This window comes from Suncus etruscus, chromosome 9, assembly GCF_024139225.1.
Source record: "Suncus etruscus isolate mSunEtr1 chromosome 9, mSunEtr1.pri.cur, whole genome shotgun sequence".
Taxonomy (NCBI): domain Eukaryota; kingdom Metazoa; phylum Chordata; class Mammalia; order Eulipotyphla; family Soricidae; genus Suncus; species Suncus etruscus.
The window spans coordinates 109,468,774-109,492,268 of record NC_064856.1 but is presented as its reverse complement, the minus strand read 5'-3'; the positions used below and the strand labels follow the sequence as shown (position 1 = coordinate 109,492,268).

Here is a 23,495-nt window from a genome sequence, read left to right as displayed (position 1 = left end):
TGAGGCGTTGCTGCACATGCGCACCTGGAGAGCGGGTCAAACTGGCGGAGGCCGCAACGCGGAAGCGGAGGGTGAGTCTCGCGGCTATTGGCTGCGGCTCAGTTGATTGGCGTAAGGTTTTGCCAATGAGCTATAGGAGGCGGGACTTCAAGGCGGAGGCGTGGCGTTGGCGCGAGAGGCCCGCCCCCTTTTCGTGCCGGGACTTCAACGTCATTAGCGTCTCGGTGCCCGAGCTGGCCTCTGCTTCCGGGTCAGGGTTCAGGCACGGGAAGAATGTCTTCCCCTAGGCAGGCAGAAGTAGTCAAACGCCGAGAGCGTCGTTTTTCTTAAAGAGACAGGCTCCAGGCACGAGGGGGTCAACCCGGCAGGTGTGCGGGCGACTTGAGGATTCTGGATGGAGGCACTGAGAGGGCAGAATGAAATCTTCCACGGGGAAGGGGCTTGCAGAAGTGGTTTCTTTCCCGGGAAAGCTCATCTCTTGGTGCATCTCAGACAACCCGTTCCAAGAACTTAAGATGCAGCCAGCTCCATCCTCCAGTCTCCCCACCCGCCTTCCATTGGCCCAGGCCCTAGTGTTGGGCCTCGAATGAAGCGAAAGAGGAGCCGCGGACATGAGGGGCCACAGAGCGGCAACTTGGGGACCGCGAGCAGGCTTGGCTCAGCCTGGCACCAACGAAGCTTCCTTAACCCCTTCTGGCTGGCTGGTGCAGATGCGGAGAGCAAGGCTGGCCGGAGCCTGGCAGGGGCTCCAGCTGGACCCCGAGCCTGCAGGGATGGGGCGGCGGGGACCACCCTTGGCCTCCTTCTGCCCACCCCGGCCTGCCTCCCCGGGAACTCCCCGGCCCAGCCAGCCTCGCTTCTGGGAGGGGAGCGGTCGGTGCTCCCCGCCCGCGTCATCTGATGCAGTTTCCTGCAGGAGGGAGAAGAGCGGAAAAAAGTGAAACTCCACCCTCCACCTCTGCCTCCCGCCCCCGGGGCCAAAGTACAAAGGGAGGAGGAAGAAGGGAACGGGGCTGGAGCCGTCGGGCCGAGGGAGCCCGGGCTGGGCAGAGCAGCTTGTGCAAGCCAGGGCCACGACGACCAGCTCCTGCAGCTCCAAGACCCATCGGACCCCCGGATCTCTTGCTGCTGGCCCCACCTTCCCCTGGGCCCCAGCCGGAGCCAGGCTCCCAGGACTGCGGACAGGCGCGCAGGCCCCTCCGACCCTGCCATGGTGAGACGTCGGAGGCCCCAGGCGCCCACCCCTCTCGCCTGACCACACTGCCCGGGCTGCTCCTCCTCCCGAGGCCCGAGATGCGGGGGGCCGGGGGCGACACTCCTGGCTCCCCCGAGCGGCGTGGATCTGGGGCTGATGAGGGCCAGGACTCAGGTGCCCAGGCTCTGGGCCCTCTAGGGCGTCTGTAGGCAGCAGGGGCGGGGACCGGGGCACCCCAGGAAGGCCCCCCACGCCCCAAGCCCGGATCCCAGCCATGGAGCCCTTAAAGAACCTCTTCCTCAAGAGCCCGCTGGGGTCCTGGAACACTGGGGGCGGCGGGGGCGGCCCCGGCTGGCCCGAGGGGTCCCCGAAGGTGGCGACGGCGGCCTATGCCAACCCCGTGTGGACAGCCCTGTTCGACTACGAGCCCAATGGGCAGGACGAGCTGGCCCTGCGGAAGGGGGACCGTGTGGAGGTGCTGTCCCGGGATGCGGCGATCTCGGGCGACGAGGGCTGGTGGGCGGGCCAGGTGGGTGGCCAAGTGGGCATCTTCCCGTCCAACTATGTGTCCCGGGGCGGCCCGCCCCCCTGCGAGGTGGCCAGCTTCCAGGAGCTGCGGCTCGAGGAGGTGATCGGCATCGGGGGCTTCGGCAAAGTCTACCGGGGCAGCTGGCGGGGCGAGCTGGTGGCCGTGAAGGCGGCTCGCCAAGACCCCGACGAGGACATCAGCGTGACAGCCGAAAGTGTGCGGCAGGAGGCCCGGCTCTTCGCCATGCTGGCGCACCCCAACATCATCGCCCTCAAGGCTGTGTGCCTGGAGGAGCCCAACCTGTGCCTGGTGATGGAGTACGCGGCCGGGGGCCCCCTCAGCCGGGCCCTGGCTGGACGCCGTGTGCCCCCCCACGTGCTGGTCAACTGGGCTGTGCAGATTGCCCGTGGGATGCATTACTTGCACTGTGAGGCCCTGGTGCCCGTCATCCACCGAGACCTCAAGTCCAACAACAGTGAGTTGTGGGGAGCACGGCTGGAGGGGGGCATGGTCTGGTCTGCACACTTGAGCGTGTGTTGATGGTCCATCAGCTCTGCTGGGCACACCCTGAGAGTTTTCCTGGGGCCGGTTCTCCTGTTCTGGGAGAGCCCCAGATAATCAGGGCTGCCCCCCAAGTCTCATAGGGGCCCTAAAGCATGACTCCTAAGCACACAATGGAGCCCTAACCACCAGCCTGGGGATCTTTGATCCAGCTTTCTCCAGCCAGCTTAGAAAACTGGGAGCTTGGACACAGGCTTGGTAAGCAGGAGACCTGGGTTTGATCCGCAACACTGTTTGGTCTCTGGGACACAGCTAGGAATGACCCCTCAGTGGTGCCAGGTGTGACACAAAAACAAAAAAACAGGACTCAAGGCTGGAATGATAGCATAGTGTGGAGGGCATTTGCCTTGCACACAGGCAAGTTGATTTTTGATGATCTATACTGTATTCCATAGAGTCCCCTGAGCACTACCAGAAGTGATTTCTGAACACAGAGTCAGGAGTAACCCCTGAGGACCGCTGGGTGTGGCCACCAAACCAAACCAAAACAAAACAGAAGTAGGGGCCTCTTTCATGGACCCTAAGCATCCACTGAACCCTGGCAGTGGGGGATGGGGTCAGGGCTCAATCACTCCTTCTTGAGCTCACACTTGTCTGGGTTTCCCTGCCATTTATGGAGCGGCAGGACAAATAGGAGCACCTCACGATGGTCAAGGCTAAGACCCGGACAACCCTCCCCAAGGCAGTCTGGCCGTCTGACCTCTAGCTGGTTACTGCAACTCAGAGCCTCAGTTTCAGGCTGAGAAGGAAATGCCTGGGAGGCTGACAAGGCCTAACGGGCTGGTACCAGCCCAGTGTTTAATGGCTGGGTGCATGTGCCGTGGATCCTCAGCTGGGGCTGGATCCCCCTGGGGATGAGTGTGGTAGGTTTCCTGGAAGATTCCAACTCCAGTTCTGTCAGGCCCCACCAGGAACACAGGCAAACCAGTGGCAGGTTCCAGGGTTCCACAAAGCAAGGAGGCCTCACCCCAGCCAAAAGCAGAAAACACTGGAGAGGCACGGGGCGGGATTCTGGGGCTCAGGAGAGAAGAGTCAACATTTAGTGGGGGGCCTGGGACAGTGGGGCCTGCAGGCTAGAGAGCAAAAGGGCTGGGTTGAGCCCAGATACTGGGGAGCATGGACAGTGCTTGTCAGGGTGAACAGAGCTATTTGGAGACCCCTGGCCTGGCCTGGGCGTACTGGGGCCCTTGAAGTGACCCATAGTCCTAGGCAGGGTGGAGGGACGAGGAAAAGGCTGCCAGTCGCCAACCTTCCACCCAAACCCTCCACCAACTGGGCCCTCTTCATTTCAGGACCCCCACTCCCTTCCCAGCCTGAAGGGGATTCCCCGAAGGCCCAGGGGGGAGGGGGACCCCTATCTTCTGTTTTTCCTCCAGTTTTCTTTCCAGAGAAAATGGAACAATAGCCCGGGTCCCCGCTCCCCACCCTCCCCGCCGCTTCCTGCATTTCCTGCTGCCCCTGAGCCGGCTTCCTGCCTCTGCTCCAGCCTGGGCGCCTTCCCTGGGCCAGCTGCCTGCAGGGGTGGTGCGGGAGAGGAAGGAGCCAGGGATTGCACCCCCAGCTCACCCCCAGTTCCCCTGCCTGCCTGGCAGAGCCTGTGGTGGGGGTGGGGAGAAGGCAGGTGCCCTCAGCATCCCCGAGCCCGACCTCCCACCTCGGCAGACCTCGGGCCTAGGCCCAGGGTGCTGTCTGCAGGATTGGGGGGGCACCCCTGAACTGGGGGGGTACAGGCAGGAAACAATGGCGTGATTTTCCTGGACAATGGGGGCCTTGTGCGGAAGCCTGGCAGGGAGAGGAGGGGGAATTCTCCAGGCCCACGAGTCACAGGACTGTCCAGCCAGCCCGGCCTGGACCTGACCTCCCCCAAGTCTCCCCCTAAACGACCCCCGCACACACACCAGTTGCAGACCTGGCCTGGGCTCCCCAAAAGGAGAAGTAGGGAGCAGAGGAGGAAAGCGGAAGAGGTGTGGCTGCTTGGAGCCTCCGGAGGCCAGCCCAGTGATGGGGAGGGGGCTGGGGACTGGGGAGCCCCAGGAACCCTCCCACCCCGCTCCTGTGGGTCTGCCCTGGTTATAGCAGACATCACCAGAATCACTTAGGTTGGCACATCCCAGCAGTGGGTAGAAAAAAGTGGAGACAGAGTGGAGGTTGTTGAAGGTGAGGATCAGGGTGAGGCTCAGTGGTATCAGGTCCCGGGGGTCAGAGCCTCCCAGATGAACTGTTGCAGGCATCGGGGTGTCTCGGGCACCACAGTACAAGGCTCCTGGTACCAACATCCACGGGTGGTTCTTTGCAATGAACCAGAGTGGGGCTCGCTGCGTGTTTGGAGGCAGACAGGAGACAGCCAGAAATGACCAGCGTTCTGACCCCCCCAGGAAAGTAGGGGCCATTGCAGGGAGGGTCTTAGAACCAGGGAAAGCTGTGGCCCCCATACTGGGTGGTGTTGAAGGGGACACCCAGGCACACGGTAGGGATGGGATATGCTGGCAGGGATGGAGTGGCTGGCACCTGAGGAAGCCCAGATAGCGAGAGTGCGGGAATATGGGAGGCCAGGGCTGAAGGGTGGGCTTGAAGGGGCTGCAGAGGGGCAAAGAAGGTCCCACAGCCGAGGTCAGCAGGAAGGAGGGTGGGCAGTGTGCCTGAGACCCCCATATGAGATCCTAAGCGTGGGAACCCTGGACCCAGCAAACTAAAGAACCCCCCATCTTTGAGTTCTGTGAGTTGTTGTTAGATGCCTGCTCCTCGCTACCCTGATTGGGGTGCCGTCTGTCACCCCAGGCCCAGAAGTGGAAGGTGGGAACAGAGTCATGGCGTGCTTGGCATAGCCACTGGTTGGGACAGCCAAGGAGGGAGAGACGCCCAAGACTGTCTGCCTTTCCGCTGCCTGGAAAGCCCAGTTTGCCACATGAGAAGTTCCTTGCTGCCTCTCCTTTCTGTCTGGACTTTGGGACAAAGCTGTTAACTCGCATCCTCTTCTTTCAGTCCTCTCTCTTCCAGTGCATCCCATAGGTGGCCTCTGGCGTGTCCCCCTATCCTCCAGTGCCTGTCCTTTCCAGCCTGTGATCTGGGCTACCAAGGCCTGCACGGCCTGTCCAGCTTCCTTACCCCAGGGTTCCCTCTGGCTCCCTGGCCCAAGCAAGGCGCTGATTCATACGTCGGCTTCAGCAAAATCACCAGACTTGTGTCACTCTAGGCATCTAAGTCCGCTGCACTGCACATCTCAGAACCCCTGGGCTTGTGGAGACCTTTGCCAAGTCGTGCCCTTGCACAGCATCCTCTGTACAGCAGGGTGGGAGGTACCTGCTTTACAGGCTGTGTGTGTGTGTGTATGCATGTATGAGTGCTAGAGCCGACTTTAGAACAAGCAGCCCCAAGTACACATACCATGTAAACACTGTTTTTTTTTTTTGTTTTGATGGGGAGAGTGTGAGGCCACACCCAGAGGTGTTCGGGGCTTACTCCTGGCTCTGCACTCAGCAGACACTTCTGGAAATACTCAGGGGATCATATGGGATGCTGGGGATCAAGTTGGGGTTGACCACATGCAACGCAAGCACCATAGCCCGGGTACTTGCTCTCTGACCCATAATTGCTGGTTTTATCAGATTCCCCCCCAAACCCTGCTGTGAGCTCCCCAGAGAGCAGGAGGACTCGCTGCGGCCCAAGTTGCTCCCCGGTTATTTCCAGGGGCTGCAGGTTCCCAGTTACTCCCTTGTTACCTTGTATGCCTAGAACACCCACACTTCTTTTTCCCTCCTTTTCCCCCAGTTCTGCTGCTTCAGCCCATTGAAGGAGACGACATGGAGCACAAGACCCTGAAGATCACCGACTTCGGCCTGGCCCGTGAGTGGCACAAGACCACACAGATGAGTGCCGCAGGCACCTATGCCTGGATGGCTCCTGAGGTGATCAAGGCCTCCACCTTCTCCAAGGGCAGCGATGTCTGGAGGTGAGGCCTGGCGGGTGCTGGATAGGGTCAGCGCCAGGGCAGCCAAGGACAGAGGCAACTGCCAGAACCAGGGCTGGGGGACCTGAAAGGTAATATAGTGGGAAAGGTCCTAGTCTTGCATGCAGCCAGCCCAATTTAATCTCTGGCACCCTGTCGTGCTTAGCACTGCCAGCAGTGATCCCTGAAATCAGGTTTCAGCAAAAATCTGAAAGAAAAAAGACAAAATCTAGGGTTGTACAGATAGGTGGAACCAAATTTTAGCCCAAAAAAGCTCAAAGAAAGTCAAACAAAATGAACCCAAAGCTCTAAGGCTGAGCAGATAAATGGATCCCACAGGGAGAAACTCAAAACTTTCTATTCCTAGGGCCCGGAGAGATAGCACAGTGGTGTTTGCCTTGCAAGCAGCCGATCCAGGACCTGGTTGGTTCGAATCCCGGTGTCCCATATGGTCCCCCGTGCCTGCCAGGAGCTATTTCTGAGCAGACAGCCAGGAGTAACTAACCCCTGAGCACCGCCGGGTGTGGCCCAAAAACCAAAAAAAAACAAACAAAAAAAAAAAAACTTTCTATTCCTAAAAACAAAACAAAACAAAACTTTCTATTCCTGGGGCCAGAGCCATAGTCAGCGGCTAAGGGCTCTTGCTTTGCATGCTGCCAACCCAGGTTCGATCTGTGGCAGGTCCCCTGAGCACTGCCATGAGTAATTCCTGGGTGCAGAGCCAGGAGTAAACCTGAACATCACCAGGTGTGGCCTAGAAACCCCTAAAGAAAACAAACCCCAAAACAAAAGCTGTTCCCAGCTGCTTTGGGAAGGAATGGCGAAGCGTGGCCAGAGAAGCCGTCACAGACCCTTCATTTCATCCATAGCTTTGGGGTGCTGCTGTGGGAGCTGCTGACTGGAGAGGTCCCCTATCGGGGCATCGACTGCCTTGCTGTGGCCTACGGCGTCGCCGTGAACAAACTCACGCTGCCCATCCCTTCCACCTGCCCGGAGCCCTTCGCACAACTCATGGCCGGTAAGGGGGAGATGGGCAGGAGTGTCGGGGTGGCAGAAGAGCTCTTTGGCCTGAGATGACAGCCACTCACGACCCTTTTAATCTTCTGCCCTTCTTCCATGCCGTGGCCCCAGACTGCTGGGCCCAGGACCCCCATCGCAGACCCGACTTCGCCTCCATCCTGCAGCAGCTGGAGGCCATCGAGGCCCAGGTCCAGCGGGAAATGCCCAGGGATTCCTTCCACTCCATGCAGGAGGGCTGGAAGAGAGAGATCCAAAGCCTCTTCGACGAGCTGCGGGCCAAGGAAAAGGTGCCAGAAAAGGGGCTTGGGGGGGGGGTTGATCCCCCAAAATCTCCCTTGGGCAGGGTGGAGATCTTGGGGGCGGCTTCCAGGGCCTGAGCAAGGGGCTGATGGAGGACTCCCCTGCTCTCGACCCTTCGGGGAACCCTTGCACAGGAATTGCTGAGCCGGGAGGAGGAGCTGACCCGGGCGGCGCGGGAGCAGCGTTCCCAGGCGGAGCAGCTGCGGCGCCGCGAGCACCTGCTGGCGCAATGGGAGCTGGAGGTGTTCGAGCGCGAACTGACGCTCCTGCTGCAGCAGGTGGACCGCGAGCGGCCGCATGTGCGCAGGCGCCGCGGCACCTTCAAACGCAGCAAACTGCGCGCGCGGGACGGCGGCGAGCGCATCAGCATGCCACTGGGTAAGGGGGCGGGGCCTCGGCGCGCCGCCTCGCCATTGGCTGTGTGGGTGGGGGGTTGTTAGCTAGCCGCGCCGCGATTGGCTGGGGGCGTAAATGGGTGGGTCTTAGGAGCTGAAGCTTAAAGGAGTGGAGTCAGGAGTGTTTTCGCTCTCTCCCCGGGGAGGGCGGGATCTGGTGTAAAATATTTTCATGGCGGCCTGGGATTGGCTGCAGGGCGGGAAGGGGCGGGGCTTGCGACGGTTCAGTGCCGGACAAAGGGGCGGGGCCCCCAGCTCCTGGGAATCCAAGTCTACGCCCAGGTTTCCTGTTAGTGGAGGGAGTCCTGGAGGTTCCTAAGGATTTTTTTTTTTGGTTTTTGACTTTTGGTCACACCCAGGGGTTACTCCTGGCAGGCTCAGGGGACCTTATGGGATGCTAGAATTCGAACCACCATCGTCCTGGGTCAGTTGTGTGCAAGGCCTTACCACTATCTCTTCAGCCCTGATTTAAAAATCCTTAAATCTTTGGGGCCTGGGAGATAGCATGGAGGTAGGGCTTTGCCTTGCAATGCAGAAGGATAGTGGTTCTAATCCCGGCATCCCATATGGTCCCCCAAGCCTGCCAGGGGCGATTTCTGAGCCTAGAGCCAGCAGTAACCCCTGAGTGCTGCCGGGTGTGACCCAAAAACAAACAAACAAAATCCATAAATCTTTTACTTACTTAAAAGCCCAGGCTCTAGAAAGCCAGTAAGGCCGGCCAGGCTCCCGCAGATGCCATAATCAGGCCTCATCTCTATAGCCTGCGTGGTCTAGGAGCTGGGTTTGGGTCCTAACTTGCTTTCATAAACACACTTTGCTTCTCCTGCCAACCCCAGACTTCAAACACCGCATCACTGTGCAGGCCTCACCCGGCCTAGATCGGAGGAGAAACGTCTTCGAGGTTGGGGCAGGAGACTCGCCTACTTTCCCCAGGTTCAGAGCCATCCAGTGTAAGAAAACACCCCCTTTCTCTGTCCTTCCCCACCCTCTACTCCAGCTTCCAAATCTGAGCCTGCCCTGAGGTGGATCCCTCCTAGGGTCTCCTTTTCCTCCCCCAAACCCATCAGTCTAGAGTGGTATCCCTGAGTTCCCCAAGACCTGGCAGCTTTCATTTTAAACTACTCCCCAAAATAAATATTACTGGTTTTGATGAGTATAATTGGTTTGTCTAAAGTTACCAACCATTGCTCATTGCTTTGTACCATGGATTCTCCTACGTGGCTCAACTCCTCACAATAACCTGTGAGGCAGCAACATTTTTACTTATCTGAATTTCATTAGATGAGAAAAGTGAATAGATTCACAGCTAATTAGGAGCAGAGGCAGAATTTCAGCCTGGAGAGTTTGCAGCCATGTCTGAGTGCTGCATAGCACACCTGCCAGCTGCAGCCTTAGAGATGCCGTAGCCCACAATCTGGCCCAGTCACCTCCCTTTAGTCCCTGGAACCTGCCACCCAGTAGGGAAGCAGGATCAGGGTTCTTGCCCTTAACTCAACTCTATCCGTTCCCCTCTCCCCTCTCTCCACAGTGGAGCCTGCAGAACCCGGCCAGACCTGGGGCCGCCAATCTCCCCGGCGTTTGGAGGACTCAAGCAATGGGGAACGTCGAGCCTGCTGGGCCTGGGGTCCCAGTTCCCCCAAGCCTGGTGAAGCCCAGAATGGGAGGTGAGGGCCTGCATAACCCCAATCCCAGCATCCGCCTGTCTCCCCCACCACCACCACCACAGTCCTGAGATTCACACATGACACCCCTTCCCTAGGAGACGGTCCCGCATGGAGGAGGCCACGTGGTACCTGGATGATGACTCGTCTCCTCTGGGATCTCCTTCCACACCCCCGACTCTCAACGGTAAGTGCTTGCGGCCTGCGGGGTGCTGTCACTGTGGACACCAGCCTCAGTCCCACATAGGGCTTGCTGGACTGGAACCCAGGGCTGACCTGGAGACTTAAGCAGAGCCAGAAACTTGATCAGAACCCCAGAGCTGAAGGAGGACCTCCTTGGCGTGCAGTGACAGCACTAGGGGTTTGTGGCTTTTTCCTGAGCAATACGTACATTTTCAGATGCTGTCTTTGTTTTTTTTGTTTGGAGGTGTTATTTTTTTTTTTTTTTTGGTTGGTTGGTTTTGTTTTGAAAAAAATCTTTATTGATTAATTAATTGGTTAGTTGTTGGGACATACCCAGCAGTGCTCAGGGGTTATTTCTGGCTCTGCACTCAGAAATTACCCTTCGCAGGCTGAGGGACCATATAGGATGCCAGGAATCAAACCTGGTCCCTCCCTGGTCGGCTGCATGCAAGCCAAATGCCCTACTGCTGTGCAATCTCTCCGGCCCCTGTTTGGTTTTTGGCTTTGGGTCCTCACCCAGGGGCACTCGGGTTACTCCTGACTCTGCATTCAGAAATTGCTCCTGGTGCTCGCTTCAGCAGCACATATACTAAAATTAGAACAATACAGAGAAGATTAACATGGCCCCCGAGCAAGGATGACACGCAAATTCATGAAGCGTTCCATATTTTTTAGAAGCCATGTGAGAAAATGCACATGGCAGTTAGGGCCATAAAATAAAGCTGGCTGAAATTATTTAAAAAAAAAAAAAAGAAAAGAAATTGCTCCTGGCAGACTCGGGGGAATCGAATGGGATGCCAGGGATCAAACCAGGATCAGCTGCATCCAAGGCAAACGCCCTACCACTATATTGCTCCGCGCCCCCCCCCCCTTTTTTAATGTATTGGGTCTTTTTATTTGTTTGATTTGGTTTGGTTTTTGGGTCACACCCAGTGACACTCGGGTTACTCCTGGCTATGCACTCAGAAACCGCTACTGACTTGGGGGATCATATAGGATGCCAGGGGATCGAACCACGGTTCGTCCTAGGCTAGTGCCGGTAAAGCAGACGCCTTACTTCTAGCACCACCGCTCTGGCCCCTAATGTATTGTTACTTGAGCAGACTTTATTTATTTTATTGTTTTTGGGTCACACCTGGTGGTGCTCATTGATGATTCCTGGAGAAATTGGGGAACCATATGGGTGCTAGGGATTGAACTCTGGTTGGCCGCATGCAAACACCCTACCCAATACCCTACCCACTGTACTATTGCCCCCAGTCCACAGATGCTGTCTTTGTTTTGCTTTTCTTTTTTGTTTTTCTGGGAGCCACACCAGTGGTGCTCAGGGCTTACTCTTTACTTTTGGCTCTCTGTTCAGACATCATTCCTGGTGGAGCTCAGCCCATATAGGGTACTTGGGATTAAAGTTGGGCTAGTAGCATGCAAGGCAAATGCCCTAACCATTGTACTGTCACTCCAGCATCCTATGACCCCCACTTGGGAAGTTGAACCCAGAAATGGGAGGAAATTGCCCATGGTGACCAAAACAACATGGCACTTCCCAGAGTCCCCAGAGAAAGGAAGAGGAGCAGGCAGGAAGGCAGGATCCCTTCTTTCTCACTATAGCAGGGACTGTCCTGAGTTCTCCCCGGTGGGTGCCAGGTATTCCTTCCAAACATTCCCCACCCCCCATTTCAGAGGGGCGAAACAGAGGCTCAGCTGTGCTTTCCAGTTTGGAAAGAGCTCTCGGGAATTCTTTCCCTGAAGAAAGGATTTTTTTGAAGGGGCTACAGAAATAACACAATGGGCAGGGCACTTGCCTTGCATACAGCCCACCCACATTCGATCCCCAACATCTTATATGGTACCCTGGAGGTGATCCCTGAATTCAGGGTCAGGAATGAGCCCTGAGCACAGCAAGGTGTGCCTCCTCCCAAAGTTCCGGGGCCAGAGAGATAGCACAGCGGTAATGCATTTGCCTTGCATGCGGCCAATCCAAGACAGACGGTGGTTTGATTCTTGGCATCCCATATGGTCCCCCATAGCCAGGAGTAATCCCTGAGCGTGCCACCGGGTGTGACCCAAAAACAAACAAAAAAATGAAACACAATTCCTCAGAGAAGGGGCTGTGGGAACTTCCTACCACTCTAATTTTGTGTACTGACCTCCAGCTCTACTTCCCTTGGTCACATTTAATTTTCTTTTATATTTAGTTTGAGGGCCAACTCTCAGCAGTGCCCAGAAGTTACTCCTGGCTCTGTACTTGGGAATCACTCCTGCTAGGCTTGGGGTACCATATGGGATGTCCGGGATTGAACTCTGCAAAGCAAGCGCCCTACCTGCTATACTGTCGCTCTGGTCCCAGTTGCATCTTTTTTACTTTTTGGTTCTGGTTTTATTTGGTTTGGCTTTTATGCTCATGGGGAATGTGTGTTTAAGCAGGTACCTACCCTGGACCACCTCCTGTCCTTGCCTAACCACATCTGGTGTTCCCTGTGCCAATTCATACTCCCCCTCAGTGACCTGTTTCTTCACCTGCCAGTAGCTGTCTTGATACCACCTCAGGTGCCTGCAAGTGATTCTGCCAACAGACATGCTTGGCTGCATCTCATGGGCCAGGTGTGGCCTGCTGGCTGGGATTCAGAACCAGGTTAGGGAAGGCAGGTCTGGAGCAGAAGCACACATTAGGAGCTTCTGGAAGAAAACAGAAAAAGATTTTTTTTTTTTTTTTTTTTTAAAACAGGAAAAGAGCCTTTTTTTTTTTTTCTTTTTGTTGTTTGGGCATCTAGCAGTGCTCAGGGCTCATTTCTGGTGATGCTAAGGGGACCATATATGATGTCAGGCATGAAACCAACTTGGCCTCATACAAGGCAAGTGCTCTGCCTGCTGGACTATTACTCCAGTCCGCTTGGGTTTTTCCCTTGGTTTCTCCTCCAAACATTACTGAGCACCCTCCACTTCAATTTTGTTTGTTTGTTTTTAGGCCACACCCAAAACGCTCAGGGCTTACTCCTTGCTCTGCACTCAGAAATCGCTCCTGGTTTGGGGGACCATATGGGACTCCAGGGGATCAAACCGTGGTCCATCTTAGGCTAGCACGGGCAAGGCAGAAGCCTTACCACTTGCACCACCGCTCTGGCCCCTAAAAGCAAATTTAGCTTGGATCCGGGCAGCTGACCAGCTGGCTACTTGGGGTTTGAGGATCAGCTAAAATAGCTCACGGTGCAGAAGGGCCAGTTTACTTACTGGTTTTTCCGTCAAGGCTCTGGAGCACTGCTTCAGGCAGGGTCTGGAGAAAGGGTCCCCCTCCCTGCACCCACCGAACTCGCTCACCACCACCCCCAAGACATTCTCCTGCACTTGCAGCTCAGGTGCACGTGCGCATTGGGCTTTCTTCCAGACTTGCCTAATTGGCCACTGGTGGGTGATTGACGTTTATCTCTAGACAGAGGTGGGACTAAGGGCTCCATCTCTCTCATCTCAGAGTTGGGTTCCTTGCAAATGACCCCTATCCTTAAGGTCTTTCCAGAAGGCACCTTAGGGATCCTAGCAGTAGCACAGCAGGGAGGGCACTTGTCTTGCGCTTGCCTTGCACATGACCAACCCATGTTAGGTCTTCTGGCATCCCATCTGGTCCTCTGAGCCCAGCCAGGAATGATCCCTGATATAGAGCCAGAGATTACCCCTAAGCAAGCCCAGAAAGCAAGCAAAAGTCTCTTAACTCAGTTGTAGCCCTTTTAAGGGCTTCTTGAGACAGGAGTAAGCCCTGAGCACCACCAGGTGTGAATAAAAAGAAAAACAAACAAAACATGGGAGTTGAAGCAATAGGACATTTGCCTTGCAGGCCGTCAACCCTGGTTTCAATCCCTGGCATATTGTTCCCCCAAGCCTGCCAGATGTGATTTCTTTGGGGTTTTGTTTTTGCTTTTGGGCCACACTCAGCAGTGCTCAGGGCTTACTCCTAGATCTTTGCTCAGAAATCACTCCTGGCAGGTTTGGGGGATCGAACCCGGGTTCGTCCCAGTTTGGCAGCGTGCAAACACCCTACCACTGTGCTATCACTCTGGTCCCAAGATATGATTTCTCAGTGCAGAACCAGGAGTAACCCCTGATTGCCACCAGTGGCCCCCAACCAAACCAAACACACACACACACACACAGAAAAAGTAGGTTATTGTTTTTGTGGGTGTTTTTGGAGGACATACCCAGTGTGAGACAGGTGGGTTTCCCCAAATGCCACTCTGTCAGGTCCCCCTTAGCTCTACTACAGGATGCAGTTCCTGTCAAACAAACTCAGGCCCTCCTTAGGCTCATGTTGTTTTAATATAAAATATAATGTCTAGGGACCAGAGGATAGCACAGTCGTAGGGCATTTGCCTTGCACGTGGTCGATTCAGGACAGACCTGAATTCAATTCCTGGCATCTCATATCTCCCGAGCCTGCCAGGAGCGATTTCTGAGCACAGAGCCAGGAGTAACCTGGCCCAAAAACCAGAAAAAATATATAATGTCTAATGTCCACATGTCTGGGGTAGGCCTTTCTTGGCATGGCACCTTTACCCCTTCTGCCGGGTCTGGAAAAGAGTAGTAGCTGCAAAGTAATTTCACAGGCAGTCAGTTTCTTTGGCTTTATTTGGCTTTCAGCTTGCTTTATTCCAAGGCCCTAACCACAATATGCTTTTCTCACATGGCTTCTATGCTAAGCCTTTTTCAAGCAGTTTCTCTGCTGCTCTCCTCTGGCTTTCTTCTTTCTCTCAAAAGTTTTCTTTCTCCCTTTCAGCTGCTCTCCATGCTTCCTTGCTGCCTCTCTCTTCCCTCCCTATCTCCCTCTCTTATCCCCTCTCTTCCCCAAGGCAGACTCCTCTTCCCGCCCATTTCATGTGTGGGCGGTTCTGATCTTTCAGGTGGGATAAATATGAAGTTGGGGTACCCATAGGCCTGTGAGGGGCACCCAGAGGTTCGCAGTTCAGTGCATAATGGGGAATTGGGGCACAGCTAAGACTGTGCAACCTCTTTGGCCCAGACCCTGGTGGCCTCAGGCAGGGTCCTCTGCTTTGGCTGGACCTGGCAGGAGAACAAAATGTGAGCCCCATCATTGGAGTTGGCCTGAGGAGGCTGCATAGGTTGCCCTGGGGTGCATGCAGGGGGCACAGCACTGGGGTCCCAGTCCTGAGTGCTAACTGCCCTGCTGTTCTGTAATTCTGTTTGCCCCTTGTCAACCCCCACTATACCCACCACTCCTGGATTCCCACTGCCTGAACTTTGCCCCTGTTGATCCCTGGTCCACATTCTCTCCACATCCCTACTTCTTGGTTTGTCTCTTTCGGAGGATTTATTTGGTGGTGCTCAGGGAACCTTAGTCTATGCCAGGGATTGAACGCATGTTCGCCACAGGCAAAATAAACTCCTTACTATCTCTTTGCCCCAACACCTTTTTTTTTTCTTTTCTTTTTCAGGTTTTTTTTTTGGGGGGGGGCACACCCAGTGACGCTCAGGGGTTACTCCTGGCTCTGCGCTCAGAAATTGCTCCTGACTTGGGGAACCATATAGGACACTGGGAGATCGAACCACGGTCCATCCTGTTAGCGTGTGCAAGGCAAACGCCCTACTGCTACACCATTGCTCCGGCCCCCTTTTTCCCAGTTTTTGGCCATACCTGACCTTGTTCAGGGCTGACTCCTGGTTCCACACTCAGGGAATCACTCGTGGCTGGACTCAGGGGCCATATGGGGTGCTGAAGATGGAGCCCAGTGGGCCATGTGCAATGAAACACCCACCTGGTGTACTCTCACTCCGGTCCCAACAACCCCACTATTTTTGTTTGTTTGTTTGTTTGTTTTGTTTTTGGGCCACACCCGGCGGTGCTCAGGGGTTACTGCTGGCTGTCTGCTCAGAAATAGCTCCTGGCAGGCATGGGGGACCATATGGGACACTGGGATTCGAACCAATCACCTTTGGTCCTGGATCGTCTGCTTGCAAGGCAAACACAGCTGTGCTATCTCTCCGGGCCCAACCCCACTATTTTTTGGTTTTTGGGCCACACCTGATGGTGCTCAGGGATCTGCGCTCAGATATCGCTCCTTGCAGGCTCAGGGGACCATAAGAAATGCCAGGGATTGAACCAGCTTCTGTCTGAGGTTGGCTGTGTGCAAGGCCAAGGCCCTACCGATGTGCTATCTTTCCAGCCCTCACTCCCAGTTTTGTTTTGGTTTGGTTTTGGTTTTTTTGGGCCACACCGGTGATGCTCAGGGGTTACTCCTGGCTATGCACTTAGAAATTATTCCTGGCTTGGGCCCGGAGAGATAGCACAGCGGTGTTTGCCTTGCAAGCAGCCGATCCAGGACCAAAGGTGGTTGGTTCGAATCCCGCTGTCCCATATGGTCCCCCGTGCCTGCCAGGAGCTATTTCTGAGCAGACAGCCAGGAGTAACCCCTGAGTACTGCCGGGTGTGGCCCAAAAACCAAAAAAAAGAAAAACCCCCAAAGAAATTGTTCCTGGCTTGAGCGATCATATGGGATACTGGGGATCGAACCAAGGTCTGTCCTGGATCAGCCATATGAAAGGCAAACGCCTTATTGCTGCGCTGTTTCTCCTGCCCCTCACCCCCACTTTTTAAAGGTCAGAGGGAGCCTTAGTGTGTGTCAGAAAGATAGATGGACACACAAACCCTTTAGACACTGAGGTCGGATCTGGAGAAACTAGGATCTGGGTTGAGTGGAAACTCATGACTTGTTCCAGAGCCATCTTGGGGTTCTAGCGTTTGGTGATGGCCTAAGCCATCTGCCCACTCTGCCCCTCTGCAGGTAACCCCCCTCGACCAAGCCCAGAACCAGAGGAGCCCCGGCGCTCAGGCTCCAGCGAGCGGGGCAGCGGGTCTGGGACCCCGAGACTGTTCCAGCGGGCGCTGCTGCGGGGAACCGCCCTGCTGGCCTCTCTGGGCCTGGGCCGAGACCTGCAGTCACCCGGGGTGCGCGGGGAGCCCGTGGCCACACCACCCACACCTCCAACCCCCGCTTCCCCAGCCGAGCCACCTCCTTCCCCACTCATCCGCTTCTCACCAAAGAGGCCTGAAGCCCCCACCTCACCTTTGGGCCCAGATGCCCCCCGCCCACGCACCCCAGTCCCGCTGCTCCTGGAGCTGGGTGTCTCCACCGGCCAGCCATCCGCCAAGAGCCCACGACGCGAGGACGAGAGGCGGGGTGAGTGTTGGGGACCAGCAGGACAGCCTGGGCTGAAGTGGTGCCTATGCCCCCCCATTTCAGGTCAGCCAGCTAGAACCAGCTGGGGGGTCGACTCATCCCCCTTCGCTGTTGTTATTCAGGGGACAAAAGGAATAGGGGTATCTGTGTGCAGGTTTAGTTCCTCGGACTGTGGGGACCTGGGTATCAACGGATTATCCTGCCCACCCATCTTAGAACTCCCAGCATATTAGCGAAACTCTTTTACGCGTTTAAAGGGCATGATGCCAAGGGACCAGAGAGATAGCACAGCAGTAGGACGTTTGCCTTGCGGCAGACCCAGGATAGAATCCGGTTAGACTCCCGGCATCCATCTGGTCCCCCCAGCCTACCAGAAGCAATTTCTGCGTGCAGAATCAGGAGTAACCCCTAAGTGCAGCTGGGTGTGACCCCAAAACCAATAAATAAAGGGCATAGTGCCTTCCAGATCCTTGTCTACAAGGGACATGGTGTCTGGGAGATGTCCCATGGGGCGCATAGCTTGGGTCCTGGAACCACACTGGTCACAACCCTCTGAGAACTGAACTAGAGAGACCCAAAAACAGAAGAAAGGGGAATGGAAAGGGGAAGAGGACGGGAGGAAGGAAAGAAGAAGGGAGGGAGGGCCCAGAAAGATAGCACAGTGGCGTTTGCCTTGCAAGCAAGCCGATCCAGGACCAGAGGTGGTTGGTTCGAATCCCGGTGTCCCATATGGTCCCCCGTGCCTGCCAGGAGCTATTTCTGAGCAGACAGCCAGGAATAACCCCTGAGCACCGCTGGGTGTGGCCCAAAAACCAAAAAAAAAAAAAAAAAAAAAAAAGAAGAAGAAGAAGAAGGGAGGGAGGAATAAGTGATGATACAGCAGGAAAGCATTTGCCTTGCAGGTAGCAGACCCTGGTTCAAACCCCAGCACCCCAAATGGTTCCCAAGCATCGCCAGGAGTGATTCTTACCTTCAGAGCCTGGAGTGACCCTGAGCATCACTGGGTCGGGCCCCAAAACAAAACAGACAAAAAATAGACACACCTAAAGGGGAGGGGCATTGTGGGGGTCCCAAAGAAGCAGAGTCTAGTGTTTCACTTTCCAATGAGCAGGCAGACCAGGGGAGGGACTCTCGGTTTTTCTGCCTGACGAACTTTTCGTGTTCACTAACGTTTGTGTGTTCACCCCTACCGCCTCCCTAGGAAGTGCTGTCTGCCCACCTCCCGGGATATCCCGCTCAGCTCCAGGCACCCCGGGCACTCCACGTTCTCCACCCCTGGGCCTCATCAGCCGGCCACGACCCTCACCCCTGCGCAGCCGCATCGACCCTTGGAGCTTCGTGTCTGCTGGGCCCCGGCCTTCACCCCTGCCCTCTCCACAGCCAGCCCCACGCCGGGCACCCTGGACCTTGTTCCCAGACTCGGACCCCTTCTGGGACTCCCCGTCTACCAACCCCTTTCGAGGGGGCCCTCAGGACTGCAGGGTGCAGACCACCAAAGACACGGGTGCCCAGGCCCCATGGACACCGGAGGCAGGGCCCTGAGCCGCCACGTACACTGGAACCCCAGCAGGCCAGCACCCTGCTGCCTTGGTGTCCCCAGGAGCAGGAACACTACACTGCACAGGAAGCCTTCACACTGGAGGGGGGCTGAACCCCCCCAACTCACCTGCAACCTGTGGGTCCCTCCTGACCTCCCTGCCCCACTGCGGGGCCCACACTGTGCCCAGCTGGTTGGGAGGACCAGAGCCAGTCTCAGGGAACAGTCCCCGCGGGGACAGGGGATGCCTCAGCTGTCACCAGCACTTGGGACCAAGTCCTGTCCTGTGACTCCTGCCCCCAGCTTTGCGCCTGGGTCCCCTCAGCCCCTTGCCGAGGTGCTCTGGGGTCCCGGCGCTCTGGTGGCCTTCCTGTTACCCCGGCCAGGCTTGAGCCTCGCCCTCAGGATCCAATGAAGCCAAATAAACTCAGAAGCTCACTCCCCAAGGGTGATCTGTCACCCTTTCTAGGTGGTTACCTGTGATCCAGTCCCTAGGGGTGCCCCCCTAGCCCCGGTCCTGCCCTTTGCCTGCATACAACAAAGGCTGCTGCGACATTGGCTCCCCCACCCCCAGGACCCCAAACCTACCATAGCCTGTGGGGCCTGGTTTCTAAACCCGGGGCTGAACATGGGACCCACCAGCCTGGCTCCCCCATATTGTGATTGCAGCCTGGAATGAATCCCCCAGGGACCCTTCAGGAACTCCCAGTGTAGGGACTTGGCCACGTGGACTGCTCTGCCTACCTGCCAAGGGGGGACCTCAGAAGGGAAGTCTGAACCTCAGAAGAGAAAGAACCTGCATTGTCTCCACCCCCAACTCAGACAGTGTGTAAACCAGTGAGGTTCATCCCTACCCAGCTCCCCTCCACCCAGCCACACTGACGGTAAATGGCGCCTGAGCTCACAGGAGGTGAGGGCACCCCTCTTCCTGTTGTCTCTGCGAGCAGCGCCCTAGCACCCGCCCGCCCACTGGTACCTCCTCCCTGCCCCACCCTGCCTGGCCCCTCCCAGGTGCTGAAGCGAAGCACCCAGTGCCCACAGCACCCAGACCGGCTGTCACCATGTGGGGGCTCCCGCCCTGGGCCCGGTATGGGCTCCTGGTCGGGGCCCACTTTCTGGTTCTGGGGTTTGGAGCCGCGGTGCTCCAGATCCTGGAGGGGCCCCCAGCCCTGCAGCTCCAGACCCAGCTCAGGGCTGAGCTGGCCGCTTTCCAGGCGCAGCACGGGGCCTGCTTGCCCCCCGGGGCCCTGGAGAAGCTGCTGGGTACCGCCTTGATGGCTCAAGCCCATGGGGTTTCGGGCCCGGCCAACGGCTCTGAGGCCGAGACTTGGGACCTGCCTTCCACCCTGCTGTTCACCGCCAGCATCCTCACCACTGCCGGTAAGGCCGCCTAGCGGCCCAGGCTCCTGGGGGGTTCTTGGGGGTACAGCCCTTCCCCCCACCCAAAATGCCAGACAGATCTGAGGCCCCATCAGGCCTGACATCACTGTTGGGGCTCCCCACACCGAACACACCCCAACTGGTGTCTCCACTTCAGCTGCCAACAGGGGTGTGGTCTCCCCAGCGCCGCCCCTCAGCACCACCAGAGGCCAGCCAGAATGGTGCCCAGACCCCCAACCCTGAAAGGAAGCAGCGGCAAACAAGAAGGCTGGAGTGGATTTTTTGTTGTTTTTTTTGGGGGATCATATCTGGCAGCTATTCCTGCCAGGGGTTATTCCTGGCACTGCGCTCAAATCACTCCTGGCTCCTGGCAGGCTCGGGACCATATGGGATGCTGGGGATCGAACCCAGGTCTGCCACATGCAAGGCAAATGCCCTACCCACTGTGCTAACACCTGAGGTTACAGATCATGCCCACCGACTTAGAAGGGGGTGCAAGGAAGGCTCCTGGGGAGGAGGAAGTCTGTGAGGTGCTAGCCTGTGTCCAAGGCCAAAGGGCACAGAGCTGAAAGACTCCCTAGCCAGTGCCTCGGCCCAGAGAAAAAGCCCAAAGTGCTCAGAGTTATGGGATATGTATGTGGCAAAGGGGAGTGTGGTCCTGAGAAATCTATGTCAATATTACCAACTTTGGAAAATCGGAAATCTGTCTGTAGGCCAGAGGGCACCAGCCTCCCGCAGTCCCCACCACTCCCTCTTGCCTCACAGGTTTCTCCTCAAGCTCCTGGGGGACTCGCAGATCCTGTTCTCCCAGCACGTCCCACTCCCTGCCCTCGAACACGTTTCTCCTTTGCCTTTTGCTCCTCAGCTCTCCTGCCTAACCCCCTCCACAGGGCAGGCACACACAACAGCACAACTCGAGTCCTGAGAAACGCAACCCTGGTGGGTCGAAATGTAGCTGGCAATGAGCAGGGCCAGGCCAGGGCACCTCTTTAGAAGTCGGGCTGCCTCCGGGAGTGTGGACCCTACCCGAGGCAGAGTGGGTCACCTTTTTGCATCCATCATCTTTCACAAAAGCAGAGAGGCCCCAGATCCCTTTAAAAAAGAATGAAAAGGTCCCAGCCAGGGCCTGCACAGACCATGTGGGCCACCAGGGGGAGGTCTTCCACAGGAGGCCAGGTGAGGCTGGGGAGTCCCAAGCTGGCCACGATGATGCCCACTGACCCTCTCTCTGCCCAGGTTATGGCCACATGGCCCCACTGTCGGCAGGCGGAAAGGCCTTCTGCGTGGTCTACGCAGCTCTGGGGCTGCCAGCCTCCCTGGCACTTGTGGCTGCACTTCGCCACTGCCTACTGCCTCTGATCAGCCGTCCTTTCGCCTGGGTCACTGTCCACTGGCAGCTGCCACCAGCCAGGGCTGCGCTGTTACAGGCAGCTGGGTTGGGCCTGCTCGTAGCCGGAGTGTTCATGCTGATGCCAGCTCTGGTGCTGTGGGGCCTGCAGGGCAACTGCAGCCTGCTGGAGGCTCTCTACTACTGCTTCGGTTCGCTCAGCACCATAGGCCTGGGGGACCTGCTGCCCAACCAGGGCCGGGGCCTGCACCCAGTGCTCTACCACATTGGCCAGCTGGCACTTCTCGGTAAGCTGGATCAACCAGGGCCACCCCAGGACCCAGGGAGGCGGGAAGTGGAGACTGGACTACAACACCCATAAGCCACTGGGAGGCTGAGCCTTACAGATGGAGGGACTCTGCCCTGGGGCAGCTGTGGGAGTTGTAGTCCGCATCCCTAGGGGGTGGCGTCTCTTAAGAGACTGAGTGGCACAGGAGTGGGGGGGGATTCTTGGGAGCTCAGTGGGGAGCATCAGCACCTGGACAGCCACCCTAGCCGCCTCATCTCCCCCAGGTTACTTGCTCCTGGGGCTCCTGGCTGTGCTGTTGGCAGTGGAAACTTTCTCAGAACTGCCACAGGTCCAAGCCATGGTGAACTACTTTGGGTCAGGTGACCCCCTGAGTGATGAGGACCAAACTGGCATCCTTGGGCAGGATGAATTAGCGATGAGCACCCAGTCTCCGTCCTCCCCTGCACCGGAACAGGCCCCAGCATGCTAAGTGTGTGTGTGGGGGGTGGGGTTTTGTCAAGTGATGAACTAGACCAGCAGGAAGAGATGCTGGGAAAGGAAGGAGCAGCTGTGAGGGGTTGGAAAGTGATGGGGAGAGAAAATGTGACCTCTTTAGGAAGAAAGAATACAGTCATCAAAAATAAAAGGGGCAAAAAATGTGAAAAAATAAACATTTTTAAATAAAGAATGAGAATAAGGGGTGTGGTTCAAAAAGCTGAATTCAATCCCTGGATTCAATGCCAAGCCAACCTGAGTTTAATCTCTGGATCCCATATGGTCCTCTGAGCCTCACCAGGAGAAATCCCTGAGCAAAAGAACCAGGCGTAAGGTCTGGGCATAGCCAAGTGTGACCCCAAACCTCAAAAACGCTAAAATGCTTGCACCGCATGCAGAGTCCCAGGTTTGATCAAACCCTGGCATTGGAATAACACACTTCCCGCAGCACCCAGCACTGAGCACCACTAGGTAGGCTAAAAAAGGGAAAGGGACTGAGGAGAGCTCGAAAGATTGAAAGCATCTGGGATGCAGAAACCCAGGTTCAATCCCCAGCATCCCTGGGAGTGATCTCAATACAAGAAATCCCTATCAGAGGCAGGAGTGATAGCATAGCTGGTATCACCGGCACCCCATATGGTCCTCCAAGCCTGCCAGGAGTGATTTCTGAACACAGAGCCAGGCGTAAACCCTGAGCACCCAAACACCAAAATTAAAAGAGAGAGAGAGAGAGAGAGAGAGAGAGAGAGAGAGAGAGAGAGAGAGAGAGAGAGAGAGAGAGAGAGAGAGAGAGGCCGGAGTGGTAACACAGAGAGTAGGACACTTGCCTTGCACGCAGCCAACCCGTTTCTATTCCATATGGTTCCCACCAGGAGAAACTCTGTGCACCGCCGGTTGTACTCACCCCCGCAAAAAAAAAAAAAAAAGTACCAAAAATAGAACCAAAAGGACAGAGCATAGAGAAAAACACTGATCTAACATGTAGGGGTTTGAACCCCTGAATCTACATGCTACCCACCCCACTGTGCCGCCAGGTTTGGCCTCTAACTTAACTTTTTCCCTCCCCTTGGAACTGGGACTTTTCTCCAGCCGGATCAACCCAGGTCTGAAAGGTTCCACAAGTCCCAGGCCAGCAGAGCCAGAGCCCGCCCCTTCCGTCCATTGGAAGCCCCAGGGGTCCCCACAAAGGGCCTCGAGGGTGTCTGGGTGTCAAACTTTATTGCTCTGGCTGGGAAAGGGGCGCCGCTGCTGGCAGGCACCGCTGTCCTGTCCGATGGGCAGTACCCCACAGCCTGCCAACACACACAAACTCACACACTGGGACTTATAAATACACCCTGCTCCGACGGTGCAGCCGCCTAGCCAGGTTGGGCCCCGGGGAAGCCCTGCTCCCGCTCTAGGGGCAAAAGCAGCTGCTAGAGGTGGTGGGCAAGCAGCATTCCGGGGTGCTCGATGCTCCCAAGCTGGGCCCTGTGGCCAGCAAAGCAGGGGGTGTG

General features: G+C 56.5%; 2 protein-coding genes and 1 non-coding gene across 3 annotated transcripts; all 3 read left to right on the top strand.

Moving 5' to 3' along the window:
* The first annotated feature begins 1,424 nt into the window (after window positions 1-1,424).
* Window positions 1,425-18,954, top strand: MAP3K11 (mitogen-activated protein kinase kinase kinase 11). Its single transcript, XM_049780117.1, has 10 exons — window positions 1,425-2,199; window positions 6,054-6,234; window positions 7,101-7,249; window positions 7,363-7,538; window positions 7,686-7,929; window positions 8,783-8,896; window positions 9,475-9,610; window positions 9,706-9,794; window positions 16,576-16,971; window positions 18,173-18,954. Exons 1-10 carry the CDS (start codon window positions 1,470-1,472, stop codon window positions 18,511-18,513), a joined length of 2,556 nt encoding a protein of 851 aa, XP_049636074.1. The 5' UTR covers window positions 1,425-1,469; the 3' UTR covers window positions 18,514-18,954.
* LOC126019804 (U6 spliceosomal RNA) lies at window positions 10,356-10,462 on the top strand. The gene has a single exon (XR_007499425.1). It is a non-coding gene; the product is annotated as a U6 spliceosomal RNA (small nuclear RNA).
* Window positions 18,955-19,527: 573 nt separating the features above from the next.
* Window positions 19,528-22,149, top strand: KCNK7 (potassium two pore domain channel subfamily K member 7). Its single transcript, XM_049780136.1, has 3 exons — window positions 19,528-19,888; window positions 21,125-21,523; window positions 21,789-22,149. The coding sequence occupies exons 1-3, from the start codon at window positions 19,570-19,572 to the stop codon at window positions 21,992-21,994; spliced, it is 924 nt and encodes a 307-aa protein (XP_049636093.1). The 5' UTR covers window positions 19,528-19,569; the 3' UTR covers window positions 21,995-22,149.
* Window positions 22,150-23,495: the final 1,346 nt, after the last annotated feature.